The 15077-nt window shown below is 37.2% G+C and overlaps 1 protein-coding gene across 1 annotated transcript in view; it reads left to right on the top strand.

Annotated features, from left to right (window-relative positions):
- Positions 1–2010: 2010 nt before the first annotated feature.
- The window catches only part of pitx1 (paired-like homeodomain 1), a 16674-nt gene continuing 3607 nt past the window's right edge, over positions 2011–15077 (top strand). The window contains exons 1-3 of the mRNA XM_036589070.1: positions 2011–2168; positions 12782–12918; positions 14677–14861. Coding sequence (XP_036444963.1) covers positions 12783–12918; positions 14677–14861 — 321 coding nt within the window. The 5' untranslated portion in view covers positions 2011–2168; position 12782. The remainder of the gene's footprint in view (positions 2169–12781; positions 12919–14676; positions 14862–15077) is intronic.

Here is a 15077-nt window from a genome sequence, read left to right as displayed (position 1 = left end):
TTTTTATGAGGACGGATTTTCAATAAGGCTGAAAGGTCTGGCACGAGCCTAAATTCAGTGAGTTTGGTTTAAGATGAACCTGAAAGAGTCCGAACTTTAACATCATCCAACCCGCTTAACCTGCAACTGCGATCCGGCCTGAAAAACACAGCGAAACTCAACCACTGCTGTCCGCAATGAGGATTAACTACAGCGAGGATTTAACTACAATAATAATAATAATAATAATAATAATAATAATAATAAATGTGTAAATAAAAAGCAGCCCGCGTGCTCACTCTGTATACGCGCATCTTGGCTATTTATTATTCAGGAGAAAACTGCGCGAACTGCATCTCCTTTTTCTTTCTTTTTCCGTCTATTTTATTCCGTTTGTGGATCCTGCAGTTGGCTGGATTTCACTGTTCAGCTGACATTGTTCCTGTCTAAAGGCAGCGCGCGCAGGAAGAGCTCCGTTCGGCCTGATCTGCACTCTGGAGACGGGCTTTGTTTGCGATAAAGCGGTTGAATTGAGTTGAACTGAGCTTAATAGAAAGACATACAAATAACACTGTACTGAACGGGATTATCATCCATAAATGAAGCCATATACGAACAATAGAATTTACCTGAACTTTACTGGAACCCATGTTAAAAACTCTGAATTGAGCTGATTTGTAAGCCATATAAATAGCACTGAGTTGGACTGACCTGAATTAGAACCCATATAGATAACACTGAGTTGGACTGACCTGAATTAGAACCCATATAGATAACACTGAGTTGGACTGAACTGAGGTAGAAGCCGTATAAATAACATTGAATCGAACTGGACTGAAATAAAACCCTTATAAATAACACCGAATTGGACTGAACTGAAATAGAACCCATTTAAATAATACTGAATTGAACTGGACTGAAATAAAACCCTTATGAATAACGCTGAACCGTACGGAACTAAATTAGAACCCATATAAAGAACATTGAATTGAACTGGACTGAAATGGAAGCCGTAAAAATAACACCTAATTGAACTGGACTGAAGTAGAACCCATATAAATACCATGGAATAGAACAGAACTGATTTTGAACCCTTTTAAATCACCACGAACTGAACTGGATTGAAGTAGAACCCGTGTAAATAACACTGAATTGTACAGAGATGAGTTGGAACCCATACAAATAAGGTTGAACTGAACAGAACTGAATTGGAACCCATATAAACAGCACTGGATTGGACTGAACTAAAATAGAATCCATATAAATAATACTGAATTGTACAGAACTTAACTTGAAACCATATAAATAACAACAAATTGAACTAGACTGAAGTAGAACCCGTTTAAATAACACTGAATTGACCTGAACTGAAGTAGAACCCGTATAAATGACACTGAATTGGACTGAACTTAAAAGAGAACGCGCATTAATAGCAATGAATTGAACTGGACTGAAGTAGAACCCGTGTAACACTGAATTGAACTGGACTGAAGTAGAACCCGTATAAGTAACACTGCACTGAACTAGTCTGAAGTAGAACCCATATACATAAAATTGAACTGAGCTGAGTTTAAATGGAGCTCATATGAACAACACTGAATTGAACTGAACTGAAATAGAACCTGAACTGGACCCGCTATAAATAACATTTAACTGGACCGAACTGAATGGAACCCACACGCAGAACACTGAACTGAACTTAACTGGAACCCGTATAAACAACACTGGACTGAACTGAACTGAACTGAATGGCGCGAGACCACCAACTCTAATCCCAACCAATAATTCCAGGCCAACCTATAACACCAGCACCCTTTAGTCTTAACACGCACCTCAGGCCTGGAGTCTAGCCCTAAACTCTAACCCTAACCCCGGGGACCCTACAGCCTCCTCGCTCCGTCTCTTTCCTCCAGTTACTTTAGGACATCTTTCCTTTCCGCTCAGACGCGCACGTGACGTCACGCGGACGCCGGAGAAGCGGCGTAAAGAAAAACCGGGAGAGGCGCGCGCAGCGACCAAAGCGGACAGAACGCGCGCGCTGCGGGAGATTTACACACCTAGACGCGCTCATCTGGCACACTAGCACGCGCTTTCTGCACTTTTCTGCACTTTTTCGCCCGCTACATTTTGTAATCTGCATGTGCGCGAGCTGCATGGGGACAGTTTAATCCGGCTGAAGGAATCGAGCGGTGAGTTTACGCCTCATTTTCTTCTTCTTTTTTGGTTCTGCGTTTCTGCAGCGCAGCCTTTTTCACACGGCTTTAACTTCAGCTAACATGGCTCACAAACGGGGGCGCGAGGACGAACTTTTAACGTGGTATTGGGTTTGGACTGAGGTTTAACGACACTGTCAGGGCTGCAGTTGTGGGTGTGATAATGTTATGGCACCCTTAGCCTCGTAGTTTGGCTCGTGGAGCTCTTACGCTGCTATTGCGCAGCCTTGAAAAGAGAAAAGAGTTCACGAGCTGCTTATTAACGCAAAAAAATTACAAGCGCTAAATTAAATTGCGGTCAAAGTAAAGATTGAATTTATAGATATTTAACAGAATTTTTCTGCAGTCGTGAGCGGTGTGCGTGTCGGTGTAGGTGTGTGTGTAAGTGTGTGTGCCGCAGTGATAGTCTGGAGATTTATTAGCAAACATAAAACACAAAGATAAAGGTCGCGAGAATCCATCACGATTTAGAAGACCTTCTGAGCAGATTTGGGGGCGTTTTGATCTTTGACCTTACGTTTCTGGACTTACACAGTCAGTTTATACTAAAAAAAAAAAAATACATAACAAAAACCAGGCTTTACTACCGCGCGTGAGAAAATAGCGTGTTTAAAAAAGGTCCGCGAGACTTCAGCGAAGGCAGCTTTGAAGGCGTGCGCGTGCTTGGTAGTGCTGGTAAAAGCCTTCACTCATTTATCTCGCTGTGTCAGATGCAAGGCTCGCGCGCTGAGGATGAACAGGCCGAAGCTGGGCTCGCGTTTGATTTTGATTCGCATTTGAAACGGAACTGAAGCTAGGGCACGAGCTTCATAAGCGCGCGTGCCCTCATAAACTCCACAGCTAAAGAGTTTCTCCGCGAAAGTGTTTGTTATGAATCGTATAAAAAGTATATATTAAAAAAAATCAAAGTAATAATAATAAATGTTCGTAGAGTTGATGCACTGCGTGGATTCAATTGTGTACATTAGTAAAACATGGGACACGAAAACAATCCCTCACATAAAGGATGTAGAGAAATATTATGAGAAATATAAAATTTATAGCATACCTATAATATACCTATAAATCGTCTATAACACTCAGCTAGCGCTTTTACAGTAATCTATATTAGTTTTGCAGTTTGCGGTAGTTTTCTTTGTTTTGTGTGAAATTTTCAACACTGTAAAAAGTGGAATCAGGCAAAAATAGTCTTTTTGAGGTTTGAACCTCAAAGGTTTGAAATGTTGCTTTTATTTATTTTAACAAAAACTTTGCTTTGCATTGTTTCATTCAAAGTATGTATTTGAGTTGAATGACTGCTCGTTACCACATTAAGTATTTTTAGGGCTGAACTCACGAATAATATTTTAGTGTAGAATATTTTCTCCTCTGTTTAATATTCACACTATCTTATCCCAATCTGTAACACTGTAGTGTAAACTATACTAACTGAACAGGCTTTAAGATTCTTATAGGAATCCCTGTAGATCCCTTTGATCAGAGGAAGCGAGTACAATAAATAATAAACGTATGTTCACGTTTTATTAACGTGGAAATGATTCACACCTTCGAACCGAGTAAATTCGCTATTTGCGCTATTTTACATTGTTTTGCTGATCGCGTGAGGTTGGGTTCTCCTACTGAGACTTGGTTCTTCCCAGTGGTTCTTTCTCTGAGGGAGTTTTTCTTTGTCACTGCAGTGTTTGGTTTGCTCGCTTGAGGCCTGGAGTCGGATTTTGTTAAGCTGCTTAGTAAAAAAAGCGCTATTCAAATAAAACTAAACTAAATCTGAATTGAATAGTTTACAGGTCGCTGTAAGACTCACAGCTGTATGTTGTATGTTATCCTGGGAATTTTAGCTTTAAAGCTTTCTGTAGGTTGGCTATACTGTTGGTGTCATTCAGTGTAATAACCCAGCATTTGTGTATCTCAGCATATTTTTCCAATTTTAAATTTAGACGTTTTATAAGATCGACTGTCAAAGAACAGCTGCTTCTGTTTCAGCTCTAAACTCTGAAAGCTGCGCTGTACTTAGACTAAAGACTAGCAGTGCTGTAGTGGGGGAAACAATCAGGCCGCGAGCGTCCATTCGGTTTTATGTTTAAGCATTTTTAAAAAAATTACATACTTTTTCCCGTCGAAATTTTTGACGGAGCAATTCTGCGAATCACCCGTGATTATATAAATGACATAAACAGCTCAAATAAATAGATTACAAATATATATAAATATATACAGACTGATCTTGGTTTCCATTCCATAAGTGTCCATTGCTAAATGCATAAATGCACATAAAAAATCTAGATAAATAAATAATATATGATCATTTAACTCTGGGTTAATCTGCAGCTCGTGCTTCGCTATGTTTCCCCTTTGACCCCGGGAGGGGGGCGGCGGGGAAATGGGCGGGGGGGGTGTCTCAGGGTCAGCAAAGACCTGGAAAACAGAGTTATAGAAAAATTACAACAAAAGGAAATAAACATTGGAAAAAAAAAAAGATCAAAAATAGAAAATACATATAAAATAAAAAAACTGATAAATAGGACTATCCTGGCGCACGAGCTGTTTCGCTGCTTTTTAATACGCAGAGGATCTCTGTAGTAGGACTGTACAAATGCATGGATTTGAAGGTCAAATGCATCAATTTTGGAACGTTAGAATGGCTCATAATCGATTATGATAATAGTACACTGATAGTAAATAAAGTTTGCGCTCATTTTATTTAAGGCAAAATAAAAGTCTCCTGTTTTCAAATGCAATAAAACCTTTGCTGTATATTCCACCACTGAGCAAGTTACATGTGTGCACATTATGCTTTTTAAAATAAAAAAATATATATCCTACAAAAGTTGGAGAATTTACAGTGAGAGTGCGCGAATTTACAGTGAATTTACGTGTAGAGAAACTTCCTGAAGAATCGCCATGGAATCGAACCCAGTTCAGTATTCACACAAAGCCATAGAGCATAGTTTCAAAATCAAAATTCAACAAATTAAATTGAACAGAAATGTAATTGGTGGGAGCTGTGATTCACCGCTGGAGCAGAGAGTGAAACATGTTTCTGTTGTTGAGTTTTTGCCTTTCAGGGCTGTAATGCCACCCGAAATGCCAGCAGAGCCCTGAAGCGCTGAAGACTGGCGCCTCCACTGATATTAAAGCCAGATTATATCATCAGATTAAACCAGCACGTGCTCACTACTACAATCCCTGAAAACCAGAATCTGTGGCTCGCAGCTGTGACGTGTTGATTAACAGCGCTTTTCCAGGTTGTGACGGATTCACCCCGCGCGCTCTGTGTGACCAGAGCTCTTTCTGTGTGACTGTGAATGTGGACACTGCAGTTCAGTAAGAGAGCCAACCTGCTGATAATCGCCGAGTCGCGCGGACTGCGGGAAAAAATAACACGCGCTGTTTTGTTTTTAACGCATCTGTTTGGAGAGTGTAAACCCTCCCCGCGCGCTTTAAGCCCACTGGGGCTGGGTGGAATCCATCACAGACTCATTCAAGATGACCTGAGGGCACTTCAATAAAAGGCCACCAGGATTTCACAGAATATTATAATTCAGAAAAGACGGTGAAATGTAGCGTGGCGTAAACATAAATAGAATTCACACATATAAGATCCGTGTTTAACTCCAAACAGAACCCAATGATGCATGGCACAAATTTTAAAAAGCTTGGAATTATATTCACTAATATATCTCCATGCAAAAATTTTGTTGCATATGAATTATAATACGATAAAAGTTCAAATACTTCGTTGACAAAAAAAATGTTGCAAAAATTAAGCATCTTTGCGTGTCTAGAAAGACAAACAGCTGCAGACTAAATCACCATAAATCTATACAACATATTATAAATATATAACATTACATAATTACTTTATAAATATAGTGATTTAATAAATGTAGTCATTTTAAGTATAGTACGTAATCCAGTAAGTGTTTGTACCATTATATAAATAAATAAATAGATAAAAAAATAAATAAATAAATACATACAAACTTGAAATCTAACAAAACATGGTGCTGAGTTTATACACTCCAAACTACACCGTGTAAGTTAATATTAAATTAAACAACAGCAGTTATTAACACAAGACTAGCGATCGTAAGTTTTTGAATGGTATATTTTAAGCATAACCAGCTTAAACTCGAACTGCTTTCTGTTTGTGATTTTCTCATTTCTCATTTGTAGGTTCAAAAATAACAACAACAAAAAAAACTAAAGTGGCATATTTAGGTATTAGCAAAAATATTAGATTCAAAAATAGTAAATTACAGCCGCACGAGCAAAACTCAAAATGCGAATAAACACAATTTTATATGAGGTAGTAAAGCAATGAACTGAAATATGAATATGAAATATAGTGTTAAAATAACAGTGTCACACATGAGGAAATGAGGAATATATAACTACAATGAAATATGAATAAATAAAAATGTAGGACGGTTTATTTGCAATTTTATTTCCATTTATGAATTTGGTCTTAGTCCAATAATCACAAGTGTAAAGTATAAATATTTATGATGGCAGTATTGCTGATAATATCCATAACTGGGGCCATTGATGACATTGATGATGGCCATGTCATAATATTGATAATATTTATGATGGTAAATATTAAAGATGTTGATGTTCTCGACGATATTAATGCGCCTTGCAGTGTCATAAACTTAGCTGTAAAGTTGGGCGAATTTCACACTGGAATTGATTTACTGTTGCTGGTTTATTGTTTGTACGTTTATTGTTTACCTTGCCTGTATAAGCAGTCATTTTGGCGCTCGAGCTGCAAATGGGCCTCTCCAGTATGTTCTGATTTATTTTATTGTTGTCTTTTTCTTTTTTGTCCAATTGCGTTGGTGTGAATAGCGAAACTGTAAGAAAAATATGATATGTTATGAAGACTGGTGATTAGAAATAAAAATGAAATAATTAAACAAGCAGAGATGATGCACATACCACGTAAACTCACATTCACCTACTATTTGACCATTTAGTTGTTTAAAGATTATAATTATTCAGTGTGCAGTTTAAAGCTCTTCTGTTGTGTTTACATACAAGTATTTAGTATTATTTATTTATGTATTTGTTTTTGCACATAAAATAATATAATTAGGGTGGGATGCTTAAAGCCCCCAAATCTTCTGAAATGTCCCTGCATTCACTGATATTATTTCTCTGCTTTGCCATGCTAAAATCAGAGCTCATTACAGCGCGTGCAGTGGATGATTTTTTTATTTTTTTATTTTATCAGTGCTGATCATTTGGGTGTTAAGCAAGGACGCATTTTAAACGCAATGTGCGCCTTTTCCGCGCATAAATAGCAGCAGGACGCGCTTCTTAGGAGCCTCATCAATGCATTTGATCGTTAAGTAGGAAGAACGCTAAACCCAGAGACCATCGATAAACACGTTAAACTGTCATATATAATGATAAATAAAAAAATGTAGATAATATTTTTTAATCAAACACGCAAATAAAAAAAAAACCACAATCCACTGCTGGGTGAGTGAGGGCCGTGTCCAAAACCGCATACTTTCATACTAGTGGTTTTGGACGCAGTCTGGGCATCCTGGCTATCGATTGGTCAGCTGTGGATGACGTATGGCGCTCTCTGGTGGGCGCTGAGCACAAAGGTTGACGGTTTTTCTGCTATAAAGCGCGGTTTGAGCGCCACTTTTTCTAAGTCTACACCGTAAAAATGGCTGGTCAGTTCAACCTAAAATGACCTCATGTAGTAACAAATCATTAAACTAGTTTTCTGCAACGTAAGTAAACTGAATGAACCAAATTTCATTCAAAGTGAACTTAATCCAAGCACGTAGTTTGTCCTGTCCGATTGGAAATTTAAGTGTACTTATTTCAGTGAGAAGAACAAAGTCAACAAGACGAACAATATGAGAGCGTGGTGCTCAAGGAGTTACCCAGAATTCCTAGCGATTTCTGTTTATTAGATCTCATGTTTGGTTCAGATGTTGTTTTCAAACAAACAGCACGTTCTCACGTTATGTGTAGGTTAAATGCAAGTTTGGATGCACTTCCTAACCATGAGTATGTTTACAGTTTAACAACTTAAATGACTGTCAAAAAATCTACACTGTAAAAAGTGGCTCGTCAGTTCAACCTACAAAATTACTTAATGCAGTAACAAGCAATTAAACCCGTTTTATTCAACTGCTAAAATTACATTGTTTGAAAGAATCGTTCATTAAAAGTACTTATTTATGTTGAATAAAACTAGTTAATTTATTTATCTGAAGTATTTTTTAGCCATTTTTTACAGTGTACTGTTGTTAGAGTATGTAACTCTGAAGATTCTCAGCTTTGTGATCATTACAATTGTCAATATCATCAAAATTCAAAAATTTAATAATGACGTAAAAGTTCAGGTTTTTGCAGCAGTGTAGCTTGTGACGTGATCAAATACTTTGTTCGTTAAACTTAATAATTAAAAATTGAATTCATTTGAGGCAACGAATCAAGTCTAATATTTTGAGTAAACTTAACTTATCCCAGTTTACAGTGTGGTGCCGCTGTCCCCCCGCACACCTCCTGCCCCCCAAACCGTCATTAATTTCTCTTAATGAAGGATCATGTCTTGCCAGTACCTTGTCCAGCTCGCGAGTTTCCTCCGCAGGTAGCGCTGACCTGACATGCACTGTAAAAATAATCAGACTTAAAAGTAAGAAATCTGATTGGCTTAAAATTGTGAGTTGACTGAACTTCTAAGAGTAAGTAACAGAACAATAATCTGTGTTTCACATTCTGTACATTTGCTCAAAATATTAACCGCTTTACTGACTTTAAGTTAAAACACTGAATCATTTTTACAGTCTGATTTTACAGATAACTCGCCAAACGCGCGCTGAATGGCCGCGAATTGTTTGGCAGCATTTTTAAAGGTAGATGTTATTAAACGTTTCTTACATTTCCTTAAAATTACTTACATTAATCAATGCTTAAATTTCATTTTTATGATCTGATTCTATTTTATGAACATTTTACTGTGTTTTGTTTACGTTTTTAAAGTTTTTTTTTATCTTTTATTGTTTTTCACTCTTAAGCACGTTGTCGTTATTTTTCATTTTGATGTTCCTTTTGCTTTTTTAATGTAAAGCTCGTAGAATTGCCTTTGTGTCTGAAATGTGCTACATTTCTAAAAAAATATGGTTCTTCAAGGTTTTCTTAAAGTGGGAATGGTTTATTTAGAACCATTAGTTCTATATAGAACCAGTTCTTTGCATTGTGAAATGGTTCTTCAAACTGATGGGGAACGTGTATACAAGCTTGACATCGTAGCAACAGCAGAGTCCTTTTTGGTGTAATATAGAACCGTTTCATAAAGGATCTATATACACTAAACTAAACACATTCTCCATCAATCTGAAGAACCATTTTACCATGAAAAGCACCTTTGAGCATGAAATGGTTCTATTTATTCCAAAAAGAACTATTTGTACTAAAGAACCCTTTAAGAACCATCTTTTTAAAGTGCGTGTATAAATAAACAAGTGCCGCATTTTTGCGTATGACCAAAGTAGATGAAAAAAAACAAGAAATAATTAAAAATAAGAATTTTTTTTTTCTGCTGACAGCAACGCAAAGGAGCGCTTTGAGAGAATCTGAACATGCGTCTTCTTGAGCGCCCCTTAATCTGCTAAAGCGCTACAGATGTTACAACTGATAAGTGGCAGCAAATCGCCACTTGTGTTGGAACTACTTTTTCTGGCGGAAGAAATGGCCCATTTTAAAAACCCGTGCAAAACTGTTGTACAAAAGCAGCAGAAGGCGCGAGGTGGTGTGATGATCTACTGCCACGATCTTCACCACAGCACGCAACATCTCTTTAAAAAGATTTTTCTTCAAGGTTCTTCAATAAAAAAAGAACCATTTGTATGGTTAAATTGTGCTTTTTTTTGGTTCTATGTAGCACCAAAAAGGGCTCTTCTGTTGTTACAAGCTTCACATCGTAACAATAGCAGAACTCTTGTCAAAAAGGTTTTTATATACAACCGTATACAACACATCCTCCATCAATCTGAAGAACGATTTCACCATGCAAAGAACCCTTAAAGCATGCAGAGCTCTTTGAGTGTTCATGGTTCTATGTAGAACCATTGTTTTTACTAAATAACCCTCGAAGAACCACGTTTTTTTTAAGAGTGTACTGCTTTTATAGGAAAGGAAGAAAGGAAAGTAAAGACGCATCAAACATTTGTTCAAATACATGTGTTTATAACGTGGGCAGTTTCCTCCGCTGAAAGAAGTAGTTCCATTCAAAAGTTGGAAAACATGGCAATTAGGGACAACGACAGGTTGGGGATTTGACATGTACTCTCCTGAATCTGATTAAAGGACAGAGAAAAAGAGAGAATCTAAATGTTGTCTTTTCCAGTGTTGTATTTGTTAAAGGATGGTTGATGGTTAGCAGCAGCTCAGAGACCACTGCGGTCGCTTTGCAGCGGGCTGTCAGCGGAGTGACGCAGGTTTGGTGGTAAAACTTGCTTTCATCAGGAGTAGAACAAGATCTGCTTAAATGCACCAAAGTGCAATGAATAATTTAACGAGGTATTGATAATAACAGCAATTCAAAAATCTTCCGCCAGGTAAAATAGTTCATTAACAGGCGTAATGGAATGAATGGACTCTATGAATGGCGCCATTGTTGTAAATAACGATGCATTAGTGCAGAATTCTCTGTATGCGGTAATATTTTTGCGCATATTTACTGTTTTAAGGTTTGATCGTGGCTCAGCCAAAACTCAGTGTTAGACAGAGGACCTCTTTAACTCCAAAGCCATAAGCTGCAGGGAGAGAAGCTGCTGAGAAACCCCAGAGGGTCGTGTGGGTGGTTGAGGTTAAAACGGAAGTGGTCCTGCAGCAGAACCTCAGATGTAGGTTTAGGGTTGATGGTGGGTTTGTGTTAGAGTTAGACTAGAAACTGAGCCAATGTGAATGGAAGAGAGTGTTCTAAACTGTAAAACATATGAAAAAATATGTAAAAAAATTATTTCATGCAATAAAAACCAAGATAACTGGATTCATTCACCTCAAATAAACACTCTGACTGAAACGACGCGAAGCAACATTTCAGTTTAGATTAATAAAACTAACATTTCACATCAATGCAATCCTTAAAATACCCCCATCCTTTTCAGTGTGGACAGAAGAGAACATTCAAAATCAACACGAGAACATTCTAGAACACTGAAGGGAGAAGAACATTCTAAAACAGTATGAATAGAGGAGAACATTCTAGAACACTGTGAAAGGAGAAGAGCAGTGTCAGTGGAATGAGAATAGAGGAGAATATTCCAGAACAGTATAAATGTAGGAGAACATTATAGAACCGGGGATGGAGGGGAACATTCTAGAACAGTGTGAATGGAGAAGAACGTTCCAGGACTGTGTGAATGGAGGAGAACATTCTCAAACACTATGAAAACAGAAGAGAATTCCACAAACAGTGTAAATGTAATGAGAACCGAGGAGAATATTTTAGAACAGTATAAATGTAGGAGAACATCATAGAACTGTGGATGGAGGGGAACATTCTAGAACAGTGTGAATGGAAAAGAACGTTCCAGGACTGTGTGAATGGAGGAGAACATTCTCAAACACTACGAAAAGAGGAGAGCATTCCACAAACAGTGTCAACGGAATGAGAATAGAGGAGAATATTTTAGAACGGTGTAAATGGACGAGAATAATCTAGAACACGGTTAGAGACTCAGCAACCACATCAACACAACATGATTGGGTGTTTGTTAGAGAACGTTTGCTGGAGAACATCAGGACAGTATTCTTTACAATTGGAAACTGGGTTTTGGGCTGGGGTTAGTGTTGGATTGTGGGTGAGGGATTAGGGTTAAGGGGTATTTGTTTAGGAAAAATGGAGAGTTTAGGGGTTAGGGTTTAGGGGTTAGGGGTTAGGGGTTAACAGTAACTCTCATACTTTTGTTGAAGACGTATTTGTAACACAGCCAAACTTCCTCAACACATGTTAGTGTTAGTGTAGTAGTGAAGTGTTTGTTTGAGTGTTGGCATAGTAGTGTAATGTTAGTGTTAGCGTTAGTAGCCCTAACTGTGTTTGTTCAGGACAGATTTGGAGCACAGCCAGACTCCATCAGTGTAGACTAGGAGTTAGTGTTAGTGTAGTATTTTGGTGGTAATGTTAATAACCCTAAATGTGTTTGTTTAGGACATATTTGGAACACAGCCGAGCTCCATCTAGTGTGAGTAAGGTGTCAATATAATAATTAGTGTATTATTGTAGTGTTAATGTTAATAACACTGAGTTTGTTTAGGATGGATTTGGAACACAGCCGACTTCCATCAGTGTGGTGTAGGTGTTAGTGTTAGTGTAGCACTGTTGCCTTAGTTATAATGTTACTATAAATAACCTTAACTGTGTAAATTTGGGACAGATTCAGGGTTTAGGGTCTAGGGGTTAGGGTTAATGAGATATTCGTGTCATAACCATCTCTGTTTGGGATGGATTTGGAGTCGAGCTCCATCAGCACAGGGGTAGGAGGTTGGGCTTTGTGTTGGTGAAGTGTTGTAGTGATCGTGTTAATGTTAATAACCCTTCCTGTTTGTTTGTTCAGGATGGATTCGGAGCGCAGCCGTGCTCCAGCAGCTCGGGAGATGGAGTCACCGTTCTTACAGAGGAACACACAAAACGCACAACACACACGGGAACCGGAGCAGTCCAGCAGCGAATCAACAGATACAGAGACCACAGGTACACACACACTCACACACACACACACACACACACACACACACGCACACTCACACACACACACACACACACACACACACACACTAACTCCAAATAATTCAGTAACACTTTAACTCTGTGTGGGCACTAAAGCACACCTGATATCCTGCACTCAGTATGATACTTTCACACAACACTGATGACGCACTAATGATACATTTATAACACCCTGATAACTCACCCAGAGTGATAACACACTACTGATCACTACCTCACTCTAGTTACCCAAAATTGTGTAATGAAGCAAATGTTGCAGAGAGCCAGTTTCATCATGTAAAAATCCTATATATAATGTAAACAGTGTTTAAATACCACAAATAGTGTAAGTAACGCTAATAGTGTAAATGGTGTTAATAGTATAAAATTATCAAAACTGTAAACAGTGTAAATAGTGTAAACAGTGTAAATGCTACAAGAATTTTAAATAGGCTGTAAATGATGTAAATAGTGTAAGGGCTATACAAAGTGCAAATAGTGTAAATAATGTGAAGGTTGTAAACAGTGTAAATAGTGTAATAGTAGTGTAGTATAATATTGTTAATAGTGCAAATAGTATAAAGTCTGTAAATAGTGTAAATAATGTGACAGTTGTAAACAGTATAAAAAAACTTGCACTATTTACACTATTAACATACTTCACCCTAGTATGTTAATAGTGTAAATAGTGCAAGTAGTGCAAAGGCTGTTAATAGCATAAATAGTGTAAGTAGTGTAAAGGCTGTTATTAGTGTAAATAGTGTAAACAGTGCTACTCCCTGAGTGTGAGTTACAGTAATGAGCACATTAACTGAGCTGGCATGTGTTTGTTTGTCTGTTTGTTTGTTTTGTGTCCTCAGTTCAGGGGTTCACTTTCACACTTTAAGACTGTCTGAACCGCAGATTTTCAATAAAACGACGATGAATATAATAACGTAAACTTAAAGCTGCAAGAATTCAGTAATTTGCTAAAATAAAACGACAGGAGTAAATTCATAATAATAATAATAATAATAATAATAATAATAATAATAATAATAATAATAATAAAAAATGATAGTGTAAATAAGTAAATTTAAGCAAATGAAGAAGTATAGATGAATATTACTTACCCTGGAGCAATGCTGCGATACATTACTAATGAATTAATAAATGTTAATAAAAATGTAATAATAAATCATTTTGTGTCTCAGATAAGATCGCGATATAAAAGTAAATAAAGTGATAAAGACTTATTAAAATGTAAGTAATTACAGCGTTTATCTCTGATAAGGAAACACAACCAACTCTGATAAGGGCAAAAGTTGAATGTTAATATATTTGAATGAATGTTGATATATATATATATATATATATATATATATACATATATGATAAATGTATATACACACATTTATATATATATATATATATATATATATATATATATGTATTAATGAAAGTCCGTGGTCTCTCGCGTGGAGCTCCAGAGGATAATCAATAAACATACACTGTAAAAAGTGTCTCGTCATCAACCTAAACAAAATCACTTCACTTCATTCAACCTAAATAAACGCTGTTAAACTAGTTAATTTTCTTGTTACCACATGAAGTGATTTTAGTGGATCTGAGGAGCCACTTTTTACAATGTAGATTATAGATTTGGGGCGGAGCTCCAGAGAGGAAGCAGAAAGTAATCAATAATCGATACAGGCTGATACACACATTCACACGGTTGCTGTGCTGTTGACGTGTTTGCCGTAGATAAGGAGCGCGTGTGCGGGGTTCCTGAAGATCAGAAGCAGAAGAAAGCGCGCAGGCAGCGCACGCACTTCACCAGCGCGCAGCTGCAGGAGCTCGAGGCCACCTTCCAGCGGAACCGCTACCCGGACATGAGCACGCGCGAGGAAATAGCAGTGTGGACAAACCTCACCGAGGCCAGAGTCAGGGTGAGACTTTTATTCTATATATATATATTTTTTTAAAAATAAATATATAAAATAAACGGCAATACAGCAACCTCATTATTATTATTATTATTATTATTATTATTATCATTATTATTATTATAGCTATCAATGTCGCTAAACTATATTATTAATGTAAATTATCTATTTAATGTAGCTTCTTCTTAGACCTTCATTCTAGATATAAATTTAATTATC

Source organism: Colossoma macropomum, unplaced genomic scaffold, assembly GCF_904425465.1.
Source record: "Colossoma macropomum unplaced genomic scaffold, Colossoma_macropomum, whole genome shotgun sequence".
Classification (NCBI taxonomy): domain Eukaryota; kingdom Metazoa; phylum Chordata; class Actinopteri; order Characiformes; family Serrasalmidae; genus Colossoma; species Colossoma macropomum.
Note: the sequence above shows the minus strand (reverse complement) of the source record. Positions and strands in the feature narration are given on the sequence as shown.